Source organism: Myxocyprinus asiaticus, chromosome 6, assembly GCF_019703515.2.
Source record: "Myxocyprinus asiaticus isolate MX2 ecotype Aquarium Trade chromosome 6, UBuf_Myxa_2, whole genome shotgun sequence".
NCBI classification, from domain to species: Eukaryota; Metazoa; Chordata; class Actinopteri; order Cypriniformes; family Catostomidae; genus Myxocyprinus; species Myxocyprinus asiaticus.
Window position 1 is genome coordinate 13,665,574 of NC_059349.1, and position 23,586 is coordinate 13,689,159.

Genomic DNA, 23,586 nt, shown 5'->3' on the forward strand with positions numbered 1-23,586 from the left:
GTTCTTCCACATCTCTGTCTGTCCTTGTTAGAGCCAGTTGTCCTTTGTCTTTGAAAACTGTAGTGTATACCTTTTGTATGAAATCTTCAGGTTTTTTTTTTTTTTTTTGACAATTTCAAGCATTGTATAGCCTTCATTCCTCAAAACAATGATTGACTGACGAGGTTCTAGAGAAAGCTGTTTCTTTTTTGCCATTTTTGACCTAATATTGACCTTAAGACATGCCAACCTATTGCATACTGTGGCAACTCAAAAACAAACACAAAGACAATGTTAAGCTTCATATAACAAACCAAATAGCTTTCAACTTTGTTTGATATAATGGCAAGTGATTTTCTAGTACCAAATTAGCAATTTAGCATGATTACTCAAGGATAAGGTGTTGGAGTTTTTTCAAATAGTGATGGCACTGTTTTTTACATCATTAATGTCCTGACCATACTTTGTGATCAGTTGAATGCCACTTTGGTGAATTAAAGTACCAATTTCCTTCCGAAACAGCAAAATCTGTACATTATTCCAAACTTTTGGCCACCAGTGTATAATCCATTTATATTTATTTGACATATCCTACCTCTTCTGCACAATACATTAAATCAACTTGCACATAACTGTATATCTGTATATAACATATTTGAACAACATTATTGCCATATTGTAGTTTCCTCTATATATTTATCTGTTGTATCTTATTTTCTATTCTTATTTCACTGTTTACATATATATTTCTTTATGTATATTTCAGATGTTTACCATCAATGTTTATTTTTTTGTATTCTCTTTGCACTGGAAGCTTCTGTCACCATGACAAATTCCTTGCGAGTGTGTGTGTAAGCATACATGGCAATAAAGCTCATTCTGCTTCTAATAAAAATAGGAATAAATTACATTCTTCAAGTATGCAGCTATAAATACATTCCCGGACATACTTCATATGGGAACATGGGCATTGTCCCATGACCCGAATGTATGATGCAGTAACAAAAACCTTGAAAAATATGTACTCTGGTTTTGTTAAACAAGTCAATTGTAAGTACAAGGAACAACTTTCTTGGTATACAGTATATAGCACTTACAGTTGAAAAAAGCCACCAGACTCGTGGTTCTCTGCAGTTTTTTAACATTCAGCATTACCTCCTATTGCCTTATAGCATAGTAAAGTGTCCAGTGGATGTAGTAGGTCATCCAGGTATTTCTTGCCTACTATTTTATGAATACTGGGGATTTCTGTCCTCCTCCTCATTTGATGTACTGCTTTTTGCATACTATATAGTAGGGAAATACACACTTTCCCATAGGGATTGTGTCTTGTTGTGTAACAGTGTTGGAATTAGATGTGTTTGATGGGTGATCTATGAAATGTGTGCTCACCCTCGCTCTGGATCGACAGCGATTGCCCGCGGCTCACTCAGTTCAGTGCTGATCAGCACGCGTCTCTTGTTGCCATCTGAAGATGCCACAGAGATGGTTCTGTCACCCGAGTCAGTCCAGTAGAGGTTGTGCTGGACCCAGTCCAGAGCCAGACCCTCAGGGGAGTGCAGATCAGAGTCAATCAGAGTAAAATGCCGAGACGGGTCGCTCGCCTCGTGGATGTACGCACTGTAGAGAGACATGATAAGTGATGCGATAAAACAACAAGCGTTAAATCCCTTCCACATTTAAAGGGCCATTCACACTGACAGTGATTTATACTGACAAACTTGAAAGAAGGTTCTTCTTTTTCTATGAGAGTTGGCAATCTGAGGCGACAGAGACCATTGGTGAGGCAACAAAATTGACAAAAGAGACTGAAAACCATTCATTTTCAATAGTTTTCAAAGACATTTGGTGATTTGAGGTGACATAAGCAACAGAGACCATTGGTGATGCAATAAAGTTGAGCAGACTTTATGCAAATGAGCAGTGACGCAATGCATCGAATACCTTAACTACTCAATGTTATCAAGTGTTCAATGGCATTCCAAATCAACTATTCGTTGTTATCAACTTTTCAATGGCATTTCTACTCAACTACTCGATGGTATCAATTAAAAGGCCTTCCAACTCAAATATTCGATGTTATCAACTATTACATGGCACTCCTACTCAACTATTTGATGGCAGAAACTATTCAATGGTATTCTGACTCAACTATTCAATTGTATAAACTATTCAATAGCATTCCTACTCAAATATTTGATGGTAACAACTATTTTATGGCATTCCTACTCAACTATTCGATGGTATCAATTCAAAGGCATTCCAACTCAACTATTCAATGGTATCAACTATTCAATGCCATTTCTACTCAATTTTTGATGGTAACAACTATTCAATGGTATACTTAACTATTCGATGTTATCAACTATTACATGGCACTCCTACTCAACTATTTTATGGTAGCAACTATTCAATGGCATTCTGACTCAACTATTCAATTGTATAAACTATTTAATGGCATTCCTACTCACCTTTTCAATGGTTTCAACTATTCAGTGACATTCCTACTAAACTATTCAATGGTAAAAACTATTCAGTGGCATTTCTACTCATCTATTCGATGGTTTCAACTATTCAATGGTATTCCTTCTCAACTATTCGATTGTATCAACTATTCAATGGCATTCCTACTCAACTATTCGATGGTTTCAACTATTCAATGGTATTCCTTCACAACTATTCGATTGTATCAACTATTCAATGGCATTTCAACTCAACTATTCGATGGTTTCAACTATTCAATGGTATTACTTCTAAACTATTCGATGGTAATAACTATTCAGTGGCATTCCTACTCATCTATTCGATGGTATCAACTATTCAATGGCATTCCTACTCAACTATTCGATGGTTTCAACTATTCAGTGGTATTCCTTCACAACTATTCGATTGTATCAACTATTCAATGGCATTCCTACTCAACTATTCGATGGTTTCAACTATTCAGTGGTATTCCTTCACAGCTATTCGATTGTATCAACTATTCAATTGCATTCCTACTCAACTATTCGATGGTTTCAACTATTCAATGGTATTCCTACTAAACTATTTAATGGTTTCAACTATTCAATGGTATTCCTACTAAACTATTCAATGGTTTTAACTATTCAATGGTATTCCTACTAAACTATTCGATGGTAATAACTATTCAAAAGCATTCCTTCACAACTATTTGATGGTAGCAACTATTCAGTGGCATTTCGATTCAACCATTCGATGTTATCAACTGTTCAATGGCATTTCTACTCAACTATTCTATGGTATCAATTCAAAGGCTTTCAAACTCAATTATTTGATGGTAGAAACTATTCACTGGCATTCCGACTCAATTATTCAATTGTATAAACTATTCAATGGCATTCCTACTAAACTATTCTATGGTAATAACTATTCAATAGCATTCCTACTCAAATATTTGATGGTAACAACTATTCAATGGCATTTCTACTCAACTTTCCAATTGCATTCCTACTCAACTATGCGATGGTATCAATTCAAAGGCATTCCAACTCAACTATTCGATGGTATCAACTATTCAATGCCATTTCAACTCAAATATTTGATGGTAACAACTATTTATTGGCATTTCTACTCAACTATTCAATGGTATCAACTATTCAATGGCATTCCTACTAAACTATTTGATGGTAATAACTATTCAACAGCATTCCTACTCAAACATTTGATGGTATCAACTATTACATGGCACTCCTACTCAACTATTTGATGGTAGAAACTATTCAATGGCATTCTGACTCAACTATTCAAATGTATAAATGTTTAATGGCATTCCTACTCAACTATTCGATGTTATCAACTATTACATGGCATTCTGACTCAACTATTCAATTGTATAAACTATTTAATGGCATTCCTACTCAACTATTCGATGGTAATAACTATTCAGTGGCATTCCTACTCATCTATTCGATGGTATCAACTATTCAATGGCATTCCTACTAAACAATTCTATGGTAATAACTATTCAATAGCATTCCTTTACAACTATTTGATCATAGCAACTATTTAGTGGCATTCCTACTCAACTATTTGATGGTAGCAACTGTTCAGTGGCATTTCTATTCAACTATTCAATGTTATCAACTGCTCAATGGCATTTCTGCTCAACTATTTGATGGTATTAACTATTCAGTGGCATTCCTACTCAACTATTCTATGGTATCAACTACTCAGTGGCATTCTGACAACTATTTGATGGTATCAACTATTCAATGGCCTTCCTACTCAACTATTCAGTTGTATCAACTATTCATTGGCAAACCTACTCAACTATTCAATGTTATCAACTGTTCAATGGCATTATTATTTAACTATTCGATGGAATCAACAATTCAGTGTCATTTTGACTTAACTATTAGATGTTATCAACTTTTCAATGGCATTCCTACTCAATTATTTGATGTTATCAATTCCAAGGCATTCCAACTGAACTATTCAATGGTATCAACTATTCAGTGGCATTTTGACTCAACTATTCAGTGGCATTCCTACTCAACTATTTGATGGTTTCAACTATTCAATGGCATTCCTACTAAACTATTCAATGGTATCAACTATTCAGTGCCATTTCTACTCAAATATTTGATGGAAACAACTATTTAATGGCATTTCTACTCAACTATTCAATGGTATCAACTATTCAATGGCATTCCTACTCAACTATTCGATGTTATCAACTATTACATGGCATTCCGACTCAACTATTCAATTGTATAAACTATTCAATGGCATTCCTACTCAACTATTCGATGGTTTCAACTATTCAATGGCGTTCCTACAAAACTATTCGATGGTAATAACTATTCAATAGCATTCCTACTCAAATATTTGATGGTATCAACTATTGAGTGGCATTTCTACTCAACTATTCGATGGTATTAACTATTCAGTGGCATTCCTACTCAATTATTTGATGATAGGAACTAGTCATTTGCATTCCTACTCAACTATTCAATTGTATAAACAATTTAATGGCATTCTTACTCAACTATTCGATGGTTTCAAATATTCAGTGGCATTCCTACTCAACTATTCGATGGTAATAACTATTCAATAGCATTCCTTCACAACTATTTGATGGTAGCAACTATTCAGTGGCATTCCTACTCAACTATTTGATGGTAACAACTGTTCAGTGGCATTTCTATTAAACTATTCAATGTTATCAACTGTTCAATGGCATTTCTACTCAGCTATTCTATGGTATCAACTACCAGGGTTAGGAGGGTTACTTTTGAAATGTATTCCACTACAGATTAGAGAATACATGCTGTAAAATATCATTTGTAACATATTCCATTAGATTACTCAAGGTCAGTAATGTATTCTAACACTTTGGATTACTTCTTCACCCTTCAGCACTGGTAGATTTTTTCACTTGTTTTGACTATAAAAACTCTGCCAGTACAGTAAGACAAAATACACACATTAAAAATACATTCTCTGAAAAACCTAAATATCTTATGCAGTGTTGTTTCTAAAACATGATCAATCAAAGTTATCTTGTTTTAAGGATTTTTAGATATTTTTACAGGAAAACAATACAAAAAATTATCATCAAGAATATGTTTTTTACCCTAATATCAAAGGTCTTACTAAAAAAAAGAAATTACGATCCAACGTGAATTTTCTTGATAAAAAAATACGATCGTGCCTGGTAACGTGCATGTAAAATGGCTAGAAATAGCATTTTAGCTTATTGTAAATCTGACAATTTACACAGGGTTTATTTCTATTTATTCTGCTCCAAACTTACTTCAAACTTCTCTGTCTGCTCGTATGAATGTAACACATCATAAGAAAGTGTTTCACCACTGTTCAAATGCACTATATATACATTTTTCCATCTGAAAGGACTATATATTAAATGAAACAAATGACAATAAAATGCAAAGTAATCACTTCAGTAATCAAAATACTTTTTGAATGTAACTGTATTCTAAATACCAATGATTTAAATTGTAACTGTAGTGGAATACAGTTACTTATATTTTGTATTTTAAATACGTATTCCCGTTACATGTATTTCATTACTCCCCAACCCTGTCAACTACTCAGTGGCTTTCTGACTCAACTATTTGATGGTATCAACTATTCAATGGCCTTCCTACTCAACTGTTCATTTGCACCAACTATTCATTGGCAAACCTACTCAACTATTCAATGCTATCAACTGTTCAATGGCATTACTATTTAATTATTCGATGGAATCAACTATTCAGTGGCATTTTGACTTAAAGGGGACCTATTATGCAAAATTCACTTTTACCACTTTTACAACCACCCTACAATGTTAAAAGTCCACCCACTCCTCTTTCTTATATTTCTATTAATCAAAAACAGTGTCTCAAAATGACTAGTTTTGGTATCCGCTCTAAAGTAACATCACTTTAGAGCAGGCCTCGCCCACGACTGGTGACGGACTCCACCCTATTATCATAGATCCTCCTCTGAGTGATCGACACACGGTCCGCCATTTCTTTCCACACTGGAGCAGCTACATTGAGAAGAATAATGTCTCAGCTTCGTAAGCGTCATAAGTGTTCTGTTGTTGGCTGTAAAAGTGAACATAAGAGTCTTCATGTACTCCCAGCATCAAAGCCACTGAAGACGCAGTGGACAAGTTTTGTTTTTGAAGAAATTGTTCCCCAAAACATACCAAAATTCGTGTATGTTTGAGCAAATAATTTTACACTGGACTGCTTTGTGAATGAGGGTCAATATAAAGCAGGCTTTTCTAAATATTTGATTCTCAAGCACGGATCAGTACCAACTGTTCGTTTTCCAGCTTTATATCCTGAAGATGTAAGTATCGCACTTTATATTTTGTGAATGTTTGCAAATTGCATGATGCAAGACAACCCCCTAAAATGCCATGTCTCGTTATAGCACATAGCTAACGTCATTACAGTATATTTTTGTGTTGCTCATCCATCGTTGCTAAATGGTTGAAAAACACTCTGGTATTTATGGTGTCAGTCATATTGGATCTGAATTGTTGTTGCTATAGTATCCGAAGCACAAGCTGTAAAGGCACAGCCCTGTTCCGGAAAGGGGGCGGGGAGCAGCAGCTCATTTGCATTTAAAGAGACACACACGAAAACAGCGTGTTTTTGATTCCACCCAAAAAGAGGCATTTACAACATGGTATAATAAATGATCCGTGGGGTATTTTGAGCTGAAGCTTCACAGACACATTCTGGGGACACCTGAGACTTATATTACATCTTGTAAAGGTCTCCTTTAACTATTAGATGTTATCAACTTTTCAATGGCATTCCTACTCAACTATTCAATGTTATCAATTCAAAGGCATTCCAACTCATTTATTCCATGGTATCAAGTGTTAAATGTAATTTCTACTCAACTATTCCATGGTATCAACTATTAAATGTAATTTCCACTTTTCGATTGTATCAACTATTCAATGGCATTCCTACTCAACTAATTGATGGTTTCAACTATTCAATGGCATTCCTACTAAACTATTCGATGGTAATAACTATTCAAGAGTAGCGGATTTAGGCATGGGCGACATGTGCCGTTGCCCAGGGTGGCATCTTGCGGGGGTCGGTGGCATCTTGTGGTGGGGCGGCACCCACACATATCCACCCACCCCCCCATCCTGTCAACAACTTTGGGGGTGTGTTGAAGTGTTGAAGTGAATGCACTGCTATTCAGTGGCATTCCTGCACAACTATTTGATTGTGGCAACTATTCAGTGACATTTTTACTTAACTATTCAATGGTATCAACTATTAAATGTAATTTCTTTGCTTTTCGATGGTATTAACTAATCAATAGCATTCCTAATTAACTATTCAATTGTATCAGCTATTCACTGGCAAACCTATTTAACTATTTGATGGCATCAACTATTCAATGGCATTCCTACTCAATCATTCAATGGTATTTAAAGGTGAATCACATGATCGTCACTGTCTTCCTTCCCATTGGTCATCGCCACATTGTGATACTGCTCATTTGCATTTAGTTGAAGTCTGCTCAACTTTGTCGCATCGGCGATGGACGTTGATGCTCGTGCCTCTTTAAATGGCCAGTTCTCATTGAAAATTAATGACAGCTGGTTGCTTTGATTCTTTTATTCATCAGTTTGGTTGCATCAACAGTCGATGTCAATCATATCATTCATTGAAAATTAATGACTTTATGGGTGAAAATCCCTGTAAGTGTGAACATCTCTTAAATCTTTTTTTCATTTTTTGTCTTAACTGTTCATGGCAATGGACAAGACATTTTTTCAGTCGCTTTGTATCTTTATCTGTTGCATCACACTAGGAATAGCGAAACCTTATTGGTCCAAAATCTGACTCCTCTTAACTGTAGGTTAAACATCAAACATAATCTGATTAACAGTAACATTTTAGCTTCACATATTTCGCTTTCAGTGAGAACAGAAACATTACTTATTTACTGCTGGTAACTTGTTGTGTCATGCTTAGTTAGTTAAAAACTCAGCACCCCTTTACTCATCACCTGCAGGTGAACTTCACATCATTTGAAGTGCCACGGGTGTCTCAATAAATAGCTGCCTCTGCAGGGCCCCAACTCGCCCCACACCCTTCTATTATCAGCTCCAACATCATCCGAAATTAGGTCAAGCTCACAGTGGTGCAGTTACAGCTAATGACTTTGCACTTTATCCACAGCTAGAAGTCCAAAAGAGATGGTGGACAGAGAGAGGGCAGAGCACTGCCATTTAATAAGATTAGGTGGTGGCGTAGTGGGCTAAAGCACATAACTGGTAAGCAGAAGGTTGTCGGTTCGAACCCCACAGCCACCACCATTGTGTCCTTGAGCAAGGCACTTAACTCCAGGTTGCTCCGGGGGGTATTGTCCCTGTAATAAGTGCACTGTAAGTCACTTTGGATAAAAGCATCTGCCAAATGCATATGTAAAAAAAGAAAGAGGATATCTATGGATAATTTTCATATCCGTTCCAGAGCGGAACTTCAATAAATTGCCCTTGAAGGTCTCTGCGCTGTTCTGTCTTTTCTGAGCGCTGAAGTAAATCAATTATTGTTAATTCACACATTTAATTCCGTTATTCATTTTATCTGACTCCAATTTTATATTAATCTGACTCCAATTTTAAGTTGACCTCTAATTTATATTTAAGCTCAAATTAATTTCTGATCATTCTTTTAATTTAACATTTTTAGGTTATTGATTACTCTAAATCCTCTTCTATTCATTGTCCTTTTGATCTTTGGAGACTTACGCCGGCCATTATTAAATTACGTAAACCTCCCGAAAATGGATAGCCAGTTCCGTTCTTAGTCAGCGGTTGTAGGGTTAACTAATATCGTCTGGTTTGGCTTTTCTCATAACCAGACGATATTGCCACTTAGTCACGTATATACAACTTGCAAAGACGGGCGGTGAGCAGTGACAGATTCTTTAAATGGCTTTCTCCTGAGTGGTTTCTCCTATATTAAAGCTCCAGTATGGTCTACTCTGGTCTATTGAAATTCAAATCCTACCCGGCTGTCCTAGGTGGTTGTCCTACCTGGTTGTCCTAGGTGGTTGTCCTACCTGGTTATCCTGAGTGGTTTAAATTCAAACTGAGAGTCTTTAAATGGCTTCCTCCTATATTAAAGCTCCAGTAATGATTTCAGAGGAATTCAGAATAAATCAAATAATAACAATTTATTTGTCAGGTAGGATATAAAACATTGTTGCAGAAATTCAAATCAAAGCCAATTTCACATGATCAGAATAAACAAGCATTACTAAAAATAAAAGACAAGTCAAAGAAACATACCTGACAAAACTACATGCAGCGGTACAGCATGGGAGATCTGTATACAGATTCCCAGAGCTTCGTGCCAACTTTCCTTAAATATCTAGATAGAATAAACATTGTGTACCAAATGGTATTATCCTATGGATAATGAGGATTTGGGGGTGAATGGGTTCTTGACTTCCTGGGGTTTAACCTTGTTAACATACAGGAGATAATTTCAATTGTAGGTCAAGGAGAGGGAGACACCTCCAGAATTATGCAGTATTTGGCAAAGACCTTATAACTTTGTTACCATTTGTTTTATCAACATGGGAAAGAGACCACTATACCAGTCGCACAGAGACCTCTTAAATGATATCAAACATATACAGTTGCATTCTTTGTTTTCATGTTATTTGTTATATTTTTACATATAAATCTTATGTCTTTGTGTTGGTCCAGAGCTGTTGAAGGGGAGAAGGGGAGAGAGAAGGGGGGGCAGCAAGGTGATTTGCAATTTATCACACTGTGGTGATATTCAGGTGTAGATTTCAGCAAAAGGCGATTTGCACTTTATCACACGTGGTGATATTCAGGTGTAGATTTCAGCTTTTGTGAGAGAGTTCTATGACGTTGATTCTCGCAGAGTTCTTTGACTTTTACTGGAAATGGCGCCTTTTGGTTGTAGACATTCTGGTGCCAGCCTTACACATAAATGTAATGTAAATGTAGATCTTACATAATTTTTGGGTTCCTGTTGAGGTATCTATTACTAGGAAAGTGAACGTCCCCAATTAGCGGGACCACATAGAATGGAAGAAAGTGAGACTGACCATAGAAAAATGAGAAGTGTAGAGGTTCTTTTTCTTTGTTTTGTTTTAAATTAGTTTCCAACAGGGCCAGAGCTTGATATGGCAGGAAGATAAAAACCTCTCCTATATTACCATTGAAGTCACTGCTAGCAATATGCCAGCTCAAGTACTTAAAAGGAATAGTACCCCCAAAATGGAAATGTTGTTCCAATTCTGTATGACTTTCTTTCTTCCATGGAACACTAAAGAAGAAATAGTGACAAATGTAATGGCTGCTGAGGATATCAAGCTCCAAAACAACAACAACAAAAAAATAATAATAAAATAATTATTATTAAGTTAATATGACTTGTTAGCTATATTTCAAGTCTGCTATAAAATAGGCTTGAGGGTGAGAAAATGATAGAAGTATTTTTATTTTTGGGTGAACTATTATTTTAAAATTATAGTCTCTTCTTCAATAATATAGCAGCTTAAACACTTAATGTTTTGGAAGTGCAGTATTTCTGCCTCCCTGCGTCTCATTTTAATTATTTAATGTGGAGAGTAACAGTATGAGCGTGTGAGAGACAGGATATGTAAATAACCAGAGCCGTTTCTATTCAGTTTAAAATAATTAACATATCACAAGCCCATGAAGCAGCACTTTAGCATTACATGAAGGCATGTTCTTATCATAATGAGCTTGGCTCCCTTTAAAGATCAACAACTTCCAACATATTTACAGAATAATAACAAAGGTAAAGGTCAAGTTGAGGTCACCTGTATATTTTGCGTTGAAAACGGTCACACCAGAACATGAGATTGGTGGCCACGTCTATATCAATGGCAACAGCGTTCTTCTGAGTAGGAACCACCTGTGTGTAGTCCCTCTTTACCAGGTCAATGCGCCTGATCTCATGCCTGTTTGTGAACATTAGGTAAGGGCTTTTTCCTAAATGAAGACAGAAAGACAGGTGACATCAAATAGAGTTAGCAGATTACTTTCACCTGAAAGAAAGACTGTATTCTTCAGCCAGCTGTTCTTACAGTTACTTCTTGGAGTTAAAAGGAATGTTTTGGGGTTGTCAGACCTTACATTACCACAGAAAATTATGTTATTACTGTGTTAACAGTAATGCATTTACAATGGAAGTCTATGGGACAAGGCATGCCCCCGTGTAAATAGGCCTGGCCCCCCCAGTGGCCCCACCTAAATTGGAGTGGTAGAATGGTAAGAGTAGTATTCTCATTTTACATCCCACTGAGTTCAGAGACCACACATCATAGTAAGTAGACCAAACTAATTATATTTAAACAAAACATCAATGCATTATGACTGCATAATAATATTTAACAGGGTAAAGTTTAATTTAAGTTCAATATTTATTAATTATTTGCTTAGGTGCAAAAGAGACCGTCTGAAAAGTCCACACACTGTACTAAAACGTCACTAGTATCCAAGTGTTCAATGCAACTACCTTGCATGTTCTGTCTTAAAACATTTACACATTCTAAAGATTGTAAACTGTATGTATAACTTACACTTTAATTGAATAAATTAATAAATGAACACTTGGACACCTCTGACCTTTTAGTGCTGTGGGTGGAATTTTCAGATGGTCCCTTACAAGCACTAGTTCATGAAAGCCTATAGGAGTATTTTTAGGAATAATTCTCCAGCTACAACAGGCGATGACCGTTTGAGTTAAATGTTTTATTCCTGTATGATAGTCATATATTCTTAAACCTAATTGTGCTAATGATATTTTGTAAAATTGTCGGCTCCAGAGAGCGTGGGAAGGAGAAACCAAATGTCAAACCGAATAACCATAACTTCTGGAGATATGGTAAAATTTTCAGCGTTAGTTTAGCATCTTTGGACATGCCAGCTCCAGTTTCAGTTCTATTTAATGTGGATTATATGAGCTGGTGTAGACTAAATGTAAGTGTAGGTTAAGTTACTTTTACAGCGCAATGTTCCACTTTATTATCACAAAACCCCACCTGGATCTGATTTTCTGCCTTATTGAATGCAATCAAGACAAATGTAGTGCAACAAGTTTGGCAAAACAAACGAACGACTATGATAAAACAGCACACAGGAACATAAGTATAGAAACAGGTACTGTATAAAGAAACAGCAGCTAGCGTTATACAGAGCCACACAACACCTGCAATGGCAAATTTATTATGAATACACTTAAAACATAAAATTGGAACCTTTTATAAACCACCCCACTAAAGCAATGCCTCACCTTCAGTGAGAAAGGCTCTTATACACTAAGCTCACCATATCAGCACTGTGATGACAAACCTGGATGATGACGTCATCACTAGAGTGTTAGCCTTGTACTATTTTATATTTACTTGTAGTTTGTATTGATTTCACAAAAAGTTATTATTTGTTGCATGTTGTATATGTGTTGATGGACAATACCAACATCAATTGTTAATGTTATGTAAGAATAACTGAGAGTTATGGTTTGTTTTAAATTATTTTCTTTATTGGGCAATTTTGCATATTATGGCACATGTTAGATCTTACCTGTCTGATCCTGTGTTTTGAGGGTGGGCTCTGGTAGCGCGAGTAGCCAGAACTTACTTTGTGATTGGTTGTACCATTTTCCAAAATAGAGAGAGACGTGAGTGCTATGATGTGTTAAAGGTCTTATTTCTGTTGTATTTGTTTGTATTATGATGATTATGTGGGTAAGAAATGATTTTTTGAACATGCATGTATAGTATTTATGTAACAATGTTATACTGTGGAATTCCATGATGTGTGTTATAGGGAGAGGTTTCCCCCATGACAATTGTTCCTCCCGCTAGAGTTTGGCAGGAAACTGGGCTATTTAAGGCATTGTTTGAGCATGTTTGAGGAGAGAGAAAGGTTGTATCCTGTAACCTGTGCAAGCTTTTTGAATATGTTTGTCTGAGGTGAGACATACAGTTTATTCTGGTGGATGAACCACTAGGCATTGTTTAGTGCCAGGTTTTGCTGCTTACATCACCTTTTCTTTGTGTTTTTAGCACAAGTAAAAGCGGAATTTTTTGAGCAACAATTTAGTAAGTTTTTCTTTTGCACTTTGTTGACTGGACTTTTTTTTTTTTTTTTTTAAATGTAGCTTGGAAAATAAATCACCTATGGCATTTGGAAAACTAGGAAGGTTGTACTGAGCCTTCCTAACTCGGCAACACACTACGTGACAAGCACACTTTAACTTAACAATATATACAGATTAATATTGGTACAGGCGCAAGAATAAAAAGCAAATGTGCAGCTCACTGGGACAGAGAGAACAAAGCTGCAGAGTTGCAAGAGAAGCACTAAACAGTGTACATGGAAGATAACAAATAGGGGTGAGAGGAAAAATCGATTCACATATGAATCGCGATTCTATCCTCTACCGATTCGAATCCATTCACAAATTTTAAAAATCCATTTTCTAAATGTTAGTTAATAACGTGATGTCAGAACAAAACAGGCAGAAGTCAACTGCAAGAGCAGTGCAGCACCCAGACAGTTAAGAGAGCGCACACCCTCAGGACGTGAGCAGGAAGTGCAGCAGCGAAGTGCCCCATTTTCAGCCAGGGCAAGCATTTGGACAAACTTTGGATTTTATCATCTCCAGGGGAAGAAGGAGCTTGACAAGACTTATGCTATATGTAAGCTTTGTAAAGCGAAGGTGAAGTATGTTGGGAACACTACAAACATGAGGACTCACATCGAACGCTATCTTCCAGAGATGAATGACGCGGAACAAAAACCTCTAGTAGCAAACATTCCGGTCAGCCAACGCACTCTGCACCAATTTCCTAAACTTCCAGTCAACTCTGAACAGGCAAAGAAAATAACTCAGTCCATAGCCTATTTCATTTCAAAAGATCTGCACCCCTACAGCATCACTGATAATGAAGGTTTTCGGTACATGATCCACACAACCTGTCGGCTTTTTACTGAGAAAGCTGTACTTCAGCTATACCAAGAGACAACGATTTGATTCAATGGGATTTTGTTCTTCGAGACATAATAAACTGTCTACCGCAGTCAAATAGGAAAAGTAACACAAAACAGCAACCTAGAATCAAATCTATGCATATATCGAATCGAAATTCGATTCAAAATCGAGAATCTTGACCCCAAGAATCGAATCGTGAGATTCCAAACGATTCCTACCCTTAATACACACCGACAGACATAATAATGATTTAAAAAACACATTAAAGCCATCTTATTGATCACATGTAATTACTATGCATGCAACTTTTTTAAACTCACAGTAATTGAGAGAGATGCATACATTTAAAAATTCACCATTTAAAATGAACTAGTGAATTTAAAAATGTGCTTAAAATTCTTAAAAGAATCTTGAAGGAAATGGTGACCTGTACATGCTGATCATAGCCTACTGATTAAATTCTACCCTAAAATCTTGATGTAGCCTATCATTCATTTAACCCAACAATTTTACTGCATTAGTCATTCTAAAGGATAGCATGGCAACATGGCTTAAAGTTTGTGGGTAAAACCAGAATGTTAGTGTGTACTGACTTATTGAAACATTTGTCAAGAGCCTATTTATATATTTTCAAAATTTGTACTCAAATTTGGTGAATCTTTGGTTGTCTTAAAAAAAAAAATTACATATGTTTTAAACATAGGAGAGAGCTTAACGGTCAACTAGCGTGTCACGACCGTAGTGATGGCAGAAACAAAGCTTTCCAAAACTTAGTCAACTGAACCAATTGCTTCTGAAAATGATTCGTTGTTTTGAAGTGCTTAAAAAAACCAATCAAAATAATAAGCGTGAATGAAAAAATAATAAGCACAGATAAAAATCAGAGAGCACACAAAACAGTATTATAACCAAGGAAAACATGATTTTGTTTGCAATTCTGATGACTACTTAAATTTTTTTTCTTTTTTTTTTTTTTTTTTGCAGCATATTTTAAATGTGTTTATATATTTTTGATTCATGCTTGTTATTTTTTGATCTGTGCTTATTATTTTGATCTGCGGTTTTTATTTATTTTTGTGCTTAATTTTATCTGTATTTATAATTTTTTTATTCATGCTTATTATTTTGATTCACGCGTATTATTTTTGGATCCGTGACCGCAATACTTTTGACAGGATTTTGATCCCATACATCTGCTGGTCACAGGCATGTAAATACAATGAGAAGACTCGAGTCAAAAGCAGATACAATGACTCAATGCATTGGAAATTATTTACTGCCTTGTATTTGTCAAATGTTCATGGTTGTCTATCCTGGAAAACCAGATCTGAATATTTGGAGAATATGTAGACCTTCATATAAAAGTTGTCCTTTTTATGATTACTGTTTTATAATTATTTTGAAAACCACACTATATATTTTATATAATTAAAAAAAAAAGTTGTTTTATAAAGTAATTTTACAAATATTTATGCTTTGTCAGATTGTGCAATAAACATATGAAAACGAAACGGTATGGTAATAAAATACACTCAGACAACATGGGACTAGAACTCACTCATCGTATGCCTTAGACCAGTGTTTCCCAACCACTGTGCCGCGGCAAACTAATGTGCCGTGAAATAATGTTAGGTGTGCCATGGTAAATTATCAAATTCCACAAAATAAATAAATGCATAAATAAAAATAAATAAAAAATTCAGGGATGGAAGCTCCACCCCCCAAATTCATGCACGTGAGACGGTTTTACGCACACCAGCTCCAGACACTCACAACTCTCCTGCTACTAAATCTAACATCACAACAACAGCATATGTGTGTTCTGTGAAACATAGCAAAATGTATGTTACCCACCTTTCAAGAAGAAAAAGAGCAACTTCTGCATCCATCTTCAAGCCTTTTACCTCTCTGAGGTCTCTCCACCGCTGAAAAGCCTCGCCGATGTTGACGCGGCTCCTAGCCCTCGACTTATCATAATCCAACTTTTTTAGTTTATATTCGTCTGACCTTTTTCTTTTGATCTGTTTCTCATCAGTTCGCATCAGCCAGATTTGCTATCGCTCTTCTCCTCTCACTCTGCCACCACCCCCCATCCTGTGCACACGCAAGAACCACCCCCTGTTGCTGAATGGCTGGAGTAGTGTTGTGTGGATCGGTCTGATCCACTTTGTTTTTGTCCCATTTACAGAGCCAGGGCTGTGTACAAATACTAGATTTTTTTTCAGCCCACCCACAGAACGGACAGCTAGCAGACTGTGAGGAGATATTTGCCGAATTTGACAAAAAGTGTATTGTATTAGAATTTCTGGGTGCACCTTTAAGGGGCTTTCACATGACTCGCATCAATGCTGCAGAATACACTGAAGTCTATGTAGTGACGCCACTTTACAACAAAGTGATGTATTTGTGAAGTCTTTGCTTCACAAATAATGTCTTTGAGAGTTTAAAGCAACAAGAAATATTTAAAAACTGCCCAAATTTGTGAAGAGATATTGAATCTCATAATTTCTTTTAATTAAATATTACCTTATTGTTTCCGAGTCTCAGAGAGACCCCAGTTAGTGAACTAATTTAAATGTATCAATAAAACGCTTAGACCTAAACATAAACGAGTCCTTTTATTACTTTCTGCTATCAAAGCAACTGCATTTTTTTTTCTCAATTGATACCGTAGATCTGCTTTGTGTTTATAATTCTTATACTGAAGTCAGTAGATTTGTAGTCATGCAAGTTTTAATAAAGGAGAAGGTAAGGATGTTATTGAAACTCACTATTATTAGACTATTATTGTTGTCTTTTTGGATGAAATATAATGCTCAAACTGAAGGAAACATATAGATCTGCTTTGTTCCTTTAATGCTTAAACACTATAAAGTCTCTTGGTAGATTTTAGTGGTGAACATCTCAAAATTATTCAATGACTCACTCATAGCACATAAGACGCTCATTTGATGCCACCTAGTGACATTTCCAGAAGTGGTCACTGAACTAATCAGTTAATAAAACTGAACAAATTTGTGACACAGAAGCAAGTCACACCAAAATACCCTTTATTTTTGCAGCTAATTCTGTACAAATGTGCAGTTAATTAGTTATATTTAAATCCCTATAATCACTGGAATTGGTGTTTTTAGCTAATTCTTAAAAAAAATAAAAATAAAAAAAGAATCCATGGAGAAAAATTTTCATGCCACGGTATTTTTTTTTTATTCGTAAAAAGTGTGCCGTGGCAGAAAAAAGGTTTGACGAGCATGTTAACCACTAGGCTATGCAGCAGTTTTAGAATGGCCAATTTTGGGTGTACTAAATAAAAAATAAGTGAAGGCGCATTATCATCTACAATAGTCAATTTCAGATTCACCTTTTGTAAAACTCTCTCAAAATTATTTTTCATAAAAACATTTAGGTTTTTTTTCTTTTGGAACACAACTCAAGGTGATCGGCAGGGAAATTAAATTGAATAAAATTCAAATCAGCAACTAGTCTGATTTTACGGATCCTGTGTATTTTTGCACTAGCTAATTTATTTCGAGATCAGTTACAGCCTGCATTTAACACTAATTCAGGGATTCACTGTGGGATCAAGGCCCCCTAGCGTAACTGCGAAACATTTTGAAACTGTTTCGAAACAGTACGACGTAACAAAGCCTTGTTTGCTGAAATCATATGACTTGGCCAGTTTGATATGCGCTCCGAAGCATTGGTTTGAAACAAATGATTCGTAAGTTTTCAAAGCTTCATGATGTGTTTCAAAAGCACCCATCACTACACAACATTAAGGGCGCTAACACACTAGCGACACATGGGACTGTGAAAAGTCCGTTTAGAAGGGGTGCATAACAGAGGGTAGAGGTAGTCACGGATTGAGATGGCTATTTAAAATATATATTTTTGACAATGTACCAGTAAACACTGAAACTCTTATCTGGCTCTCTCAGCACAATTACTCTTTTTAGCCTGACAGAGAAAGATAGAGGACAGGAATGAATACACCGTACGTCTGAGCTTATCTGCCATGTTTTTAGATTTCACAGCGCAGCTATTCCTGCCTCTCCGAGATTCTCATCGGTCAATGGATGCCTACAATAGAGTGTGTTCCAGCAAAAGTTTAAATGTTCTCAACTTTTGGCCGCATAATGGAGCTTCGCTATCAGAAACCCTTGCGTTTTCCCTGTCCTGTCAGGATCCTGCCACTTCTGTTGACTTTAAATTTTTGTGGCTGGATCCTGACACACATATGTGTCTCCCTTGGGATTCGTCCTCCGCCACCCGGACTGAGGCGAATCATTACGTGACCACGAGGACTTAAAAGCACATTGGGAATTGGGCATTCCAAATTGGACAAATCCAAAAAAATAAAAAATAAATAAATAAACCTAACCGATAGTGTCATAAAAGCAAATGTGAGATGGAAATAAAAATAATCTTTTGGATTCGTACCCCATTTGGATTCAATCTTTTGCATCGCAAGTGTAATGCTCTATCAGTTAAGTTACAGTGAAACTTCATCATGCTCAAACAAGCTTGTAAATGTAGTTGGTTAAGTAATGCAAATGTTAAGATGTATTGCCTTACAAGTCATATATTATAGTAAAAGTGTTTGGATGTCATAAAATATGTTTATTTTACTCTTGACTTGTGTGAAAGGGATTAAAACCATTGATGTTGTAGTACCTCTAGTGTTCATTTCACCAGGAAACTGCCACAATCTATACGATGAGCCATGTAAAAATCCTTTTGCTAAATTGTAGTTATAGAAACATGATTCTATGATGCCAGGTGGGTTTTGTCTTCTTGACTGATTGATATTTAACTCCCCCCATCCTGCAATAACAACCTCTTTGCAAAGCCTGCATTGCATTATGTTCAACATGACAAAACAATCCACTCTGAAATGTGTCGCACAAACTTTTTAGCTCAGACTGAAAAGACCAGGGTCCTTGTTAAAAATAAATTCCAGCTGTTGGTTTCTAACATTGGGAATGGTCGGAAGGATATGCAGAGTAGCAGGGGCTACACACAGCACCAGGTTTGATGAACTTTCTATTATTTTTATACTTCTACCTCACCGTGACAGGGCAGGCAAAGTTTTAGGTCACCCAATGTGGTCATACGTCAGGCAAATTTTTAACCAATCAACACTAATTGCACTAACTTACTAATAATTAAATTATCAGCTTCTACACTACACCAGCTACTCTGAGAACTTGGCAGTGCGAAACTGCAGATATTGTTGACTTTTGAATGACAAATAGCTTCGTATGTTCCTCATTTGTAAGTCGCTTTGGATAAAAACGCCTGCTAAATGACAAAACGTAAAAATGTAAACATTTGGGGTTTCTGATGTCTTTCAAAGTACAATGAACACTTTTATCTCAAAAGGTCAAGGGAAATTAGACCCCTTTAAGTAAAGGCTGGAATAAATGGGAACTAGTGCATTTAAGATATGTAATTGCCCTATACAAAGAGATGTCTTACCCTCTGCTTTGCAAGTCTTGCTCACAGGGTCCATCTGATAACCTGGGTGGCACTCACACTTGAAATCCCCTTTAAGGTTGATGCAGATCTGACTGCAAGCATCAGGGTTCTCACACTCATCGATGTCTGTGGAGGAAACTGACATGCTCACTCACTCAACATGGCTAAATGACACTGGAATGGATTGGTACAAATAAAAAACACAGTCCATTATTAACCACTAAGTCATGTTCAGCAGCGTAACTGGATGCCGATTGGATACTTCAGTGGTTTATTGTACAACACTAGAGTTAAGGGTGATCATACAGTATGTTATTGTACTATTCATACAATATGTTGTTGTTATACTGGTATAAGATATACAGTGGCCCCAAAAAGTATTTGGACACTTAAGCCACAGGTAAAAATGCATAAATGTAATTGCATTATATAACAAATATCAAACCAAGTGGCATATACTTTTTAAAGAATGATAGCACAAGCACACTTTTCAAGCAAAACATGTCAGATGTTTGTTAAGTTTTGAATGATACAATTAAGACAAAATGTATTTGTACACATTCTCGTTGTCAAACATTAGCAGAACATGTCCATGGTTAATGTGATGATCTATACCTGTGGTTACTCTGCTAGGACACCTGTGTAAACTTGAGGGGAACTGACTTCATACATCCACTATAAATGACTATGGGATCAGTTGGTTAAAATTGCTGAAATAGCTCAGAAAAGTTAGTTCTGAGAAATAGTCTAATGTAATTTTCTTACAGATGCCACTTGGTTTGATATCTACTGCAATGACATTCAGATATTTTAAATGTACAAATACTTTTTGGGTCACTGTAAATCACAATTGTATTGTTCTCCTTACAGTACAACATTCAACTGTCTCAGTTTCAATTCTACTGTTTATGTAAACAGACAAAATTGTCTTTTCATCTACTGCAGTTGAAATGTACTTGAGTCACGCCTGACCTCCACACGTCCTCTTGTCCAGCAGCTTGTATCCGGTAGGACACCGGCACTCATATCCAATGGGCCGATCCACACAAATATGTGAGCAGCCACCATTGTTGAGCAAACATTCATTCAAACCTGTGAGAAACACAGAGAGAAAGAGAAAGCAATCAGCAACCAGTAAACCCGAGAGGTCAAGGTTTAAAATGTACAAGATCTTGAAAGGTGTACTGAGCAGTGAGCATCTTAAGGCCTATTCACACCAAAAATACAATGAATAAGGGAAACAAATTGCAGATGAAACGTTTATTCACACCAAGAGTGAAACGAAAAGCACTCCAGCTACTCACATGCTCAAATGCAAGGTAAAAGATTTCACCCACTTAAAAGCAAAAATATGACTCACCATACAATAAAGATTTCACTCACTTTAATGCAAAATACAAGCCATCTAATAACAAGTTTCACTCATTGTAATGCAGTGATATAGTGATAGTGTGGAAGTACAGTATAATTACAATAACAGAATAATGCATTCAGTTTACATGCATTCTTAAACCAATTACGTTTAATAAGCCGAAAACATGTTGTCATGTAAATGCCTTTTTTTTTTTGCATGTGTTTTGCGCATGTCTGTTTAGGTTGTGACTTAAAAAACAGAGAATAACCTAACGATTTCAAGTCTCATGTAGGTTTCTTGCATTGTTTGTTTTTCCTATACATGTACACTCTCGTGATCGAATGTCACTGGGAGGACGTTTTGCCTGCACTACTGAAATGTTACTCTTAAGCCCAAAGTATACTTCGGTCAGACGCAGGACACATATCTCATCATCAGCAGATTGCTTGAGCACTGAACATGTACAGCCCGGTTTTTCTAACCACGTGTCTTTAAATGCGCAGAATGTGCATGCGCCTGAAATTATTTGCACTAATAAGTGGGTCTACAAGGTGACAACACTCACATTTGAGCCGTTGCTGTCACAAAGAAGTGCTAGAAATGATGTAATCGCCACTAAACAACAGGAGATGAATGTGAAAACAACAACAGTGGATGTGTACGTCAAGAGCACTTGTGTGGAGGAGGTCTGGAGATACCTGTATTTGTATAACTTGAGTCTGAATAATATAAAGATATCTTTGTGTCTAAACTCCTGAGAAGAAATAGTCCAGTATCTCATAGCAGTCGTAGTGTGCATGCGACAGCCGCCTGTGTACATGCACACAGTCAAATGAATTATACTTTGACAGGCTTGGATTCTACTGTACGCAGACTCTAAGCATTCGCGTCAAAACCGAAGTATACTTTGAGCTTTATGCTGTTTATTCAACTTATCACTTAAATGCCACTGGCTCTTGCATATCATGTGACCGATCATGTCATGTGACTGATTGCAACAATCTAATGTTTGGATGTATTTTCACGGAGAGGAACATTTTCAGCGATTAAAAACTTCAGTTTCAAAGTATGGTTTCAGGAGACTTTAAATGCAGCATGAGTTGTTTGGTAAGTTATTGTGACTGTACTTGTATCTGCTTATGTCTTTTATATTGTTGGTTGGTTATATTGTTGTTATATTAGTGGTTAGGTTTATGGACCGGGGTGGGTTAGGGGATATAAAATATTCATATGATTGTATAATGTAACTAAACATACTGTATGTTAAACATGCTCGAGAAATCAGAAGGTTGCCGAATCTGTGACAATGCCATTTTGATGATGCAGGCAAAAAGTTGGTACAGTGATGTTTTGGTCATGACACTGCCCTAGTTTTTCATTTATCAGCGTATTGATGTACATGCAAATTTGCTTAAAATCAACAGCAATTGGTCTGTAATGCTGGTTTCAGACACATGACCCAAAAGCTCTTATCTTATTGGTCGTGAGTGTTTTTCACCAGACAAAGAAAAAAAACAAAATAAAAATCTTTATGAATTACCATACTTTTATAGTATGTACTGCATTTGAAAAAATACTTATTGACTATTAAAGTACATTAAAACATGAAGGTATGCAGGTATGTTGTATAAATACATTTCTGGACATATTACATCAACCATATTGGCATTATTTTTTGACAATGATTTTATTTATTTTTTTTACCTGTGATGCACAACAGCTGCATCTTCAATTTACTTTGGTGTTATTTTAAAAGTACAATTTAGCCACATGGAACAGCTGCCCAACTCATACCACGTCTATTATACCTTGAAATGCTACCTTTGTAGGCAGCTCACTAGTTTTTGGAGCAGACCATGGTTTATAATGTACATAACCCACTTAAAACCATCTTGTGATTGAGTGTTTCGTTGAAGTGTTGCGTTGTTTCCATATGAATCATAAGAACATATTGCAACTTGATCTTGAGAGAACAGCAATATGTATTGAGTATACTGTGGACCAGGGACGTGCCGTCTATTTAAGCAAGGTAAGCAGTGCTTACCCAACAGAAGGGTGAAAAGAAAAATTACACTATGAAGTATTTAAATATAATTGTTAATATAAACTACTGATTTCGTTCAAATTCTTCATCTTCCATCTCAGTTGAGCAACTGTTCAACACTGTACATTCATTCAAAATGAATCATGCCCGCTACTACCAATGGCCAAGGTAAGCATGCTTACCAAAATGAGTAAGCCAATCAGAATGCTCCT

General features: G+C 36.2%; 1 protein-coding gene across 3 annotated transcripts in view; it reads right to left on the reverse strand.

Annotated features, from left to right (window-relative positions):
* The window catches only part of LOC127442467 (low-density lipoprotein receptor-related protein 8-like), a 162,511-nt gene that overhangs the window by 22,885 nt on the left and 116,040 nt on the right, over positions 1-23,586 (reverse strand). For all 3 annotated transcript variants that reach the window (XM_051700521.1, XM_051700520.1, XM_051700519.1), the window contains 4 exons: positions 20,949-21,068; positions 19,977-20,102; positions 11,320-11,491; positions 1,372-1,599 (listed from right to left, as the gene is read on the reverse strand). In XM_051700521.1, coding sequence (XP_051556481.1) covers positions 1,372-1,599; positions 11,320-11,491; positions 19,977-20,102; positions 20,949-21,068 — 646 coding nt within the window. The remainder of the gene's footprint in view (positions 1-1,371; positions 1,600-11,319; positions 11,492-19,976; positions 20,103-20,948; positions 21,069-23,586) is intronic.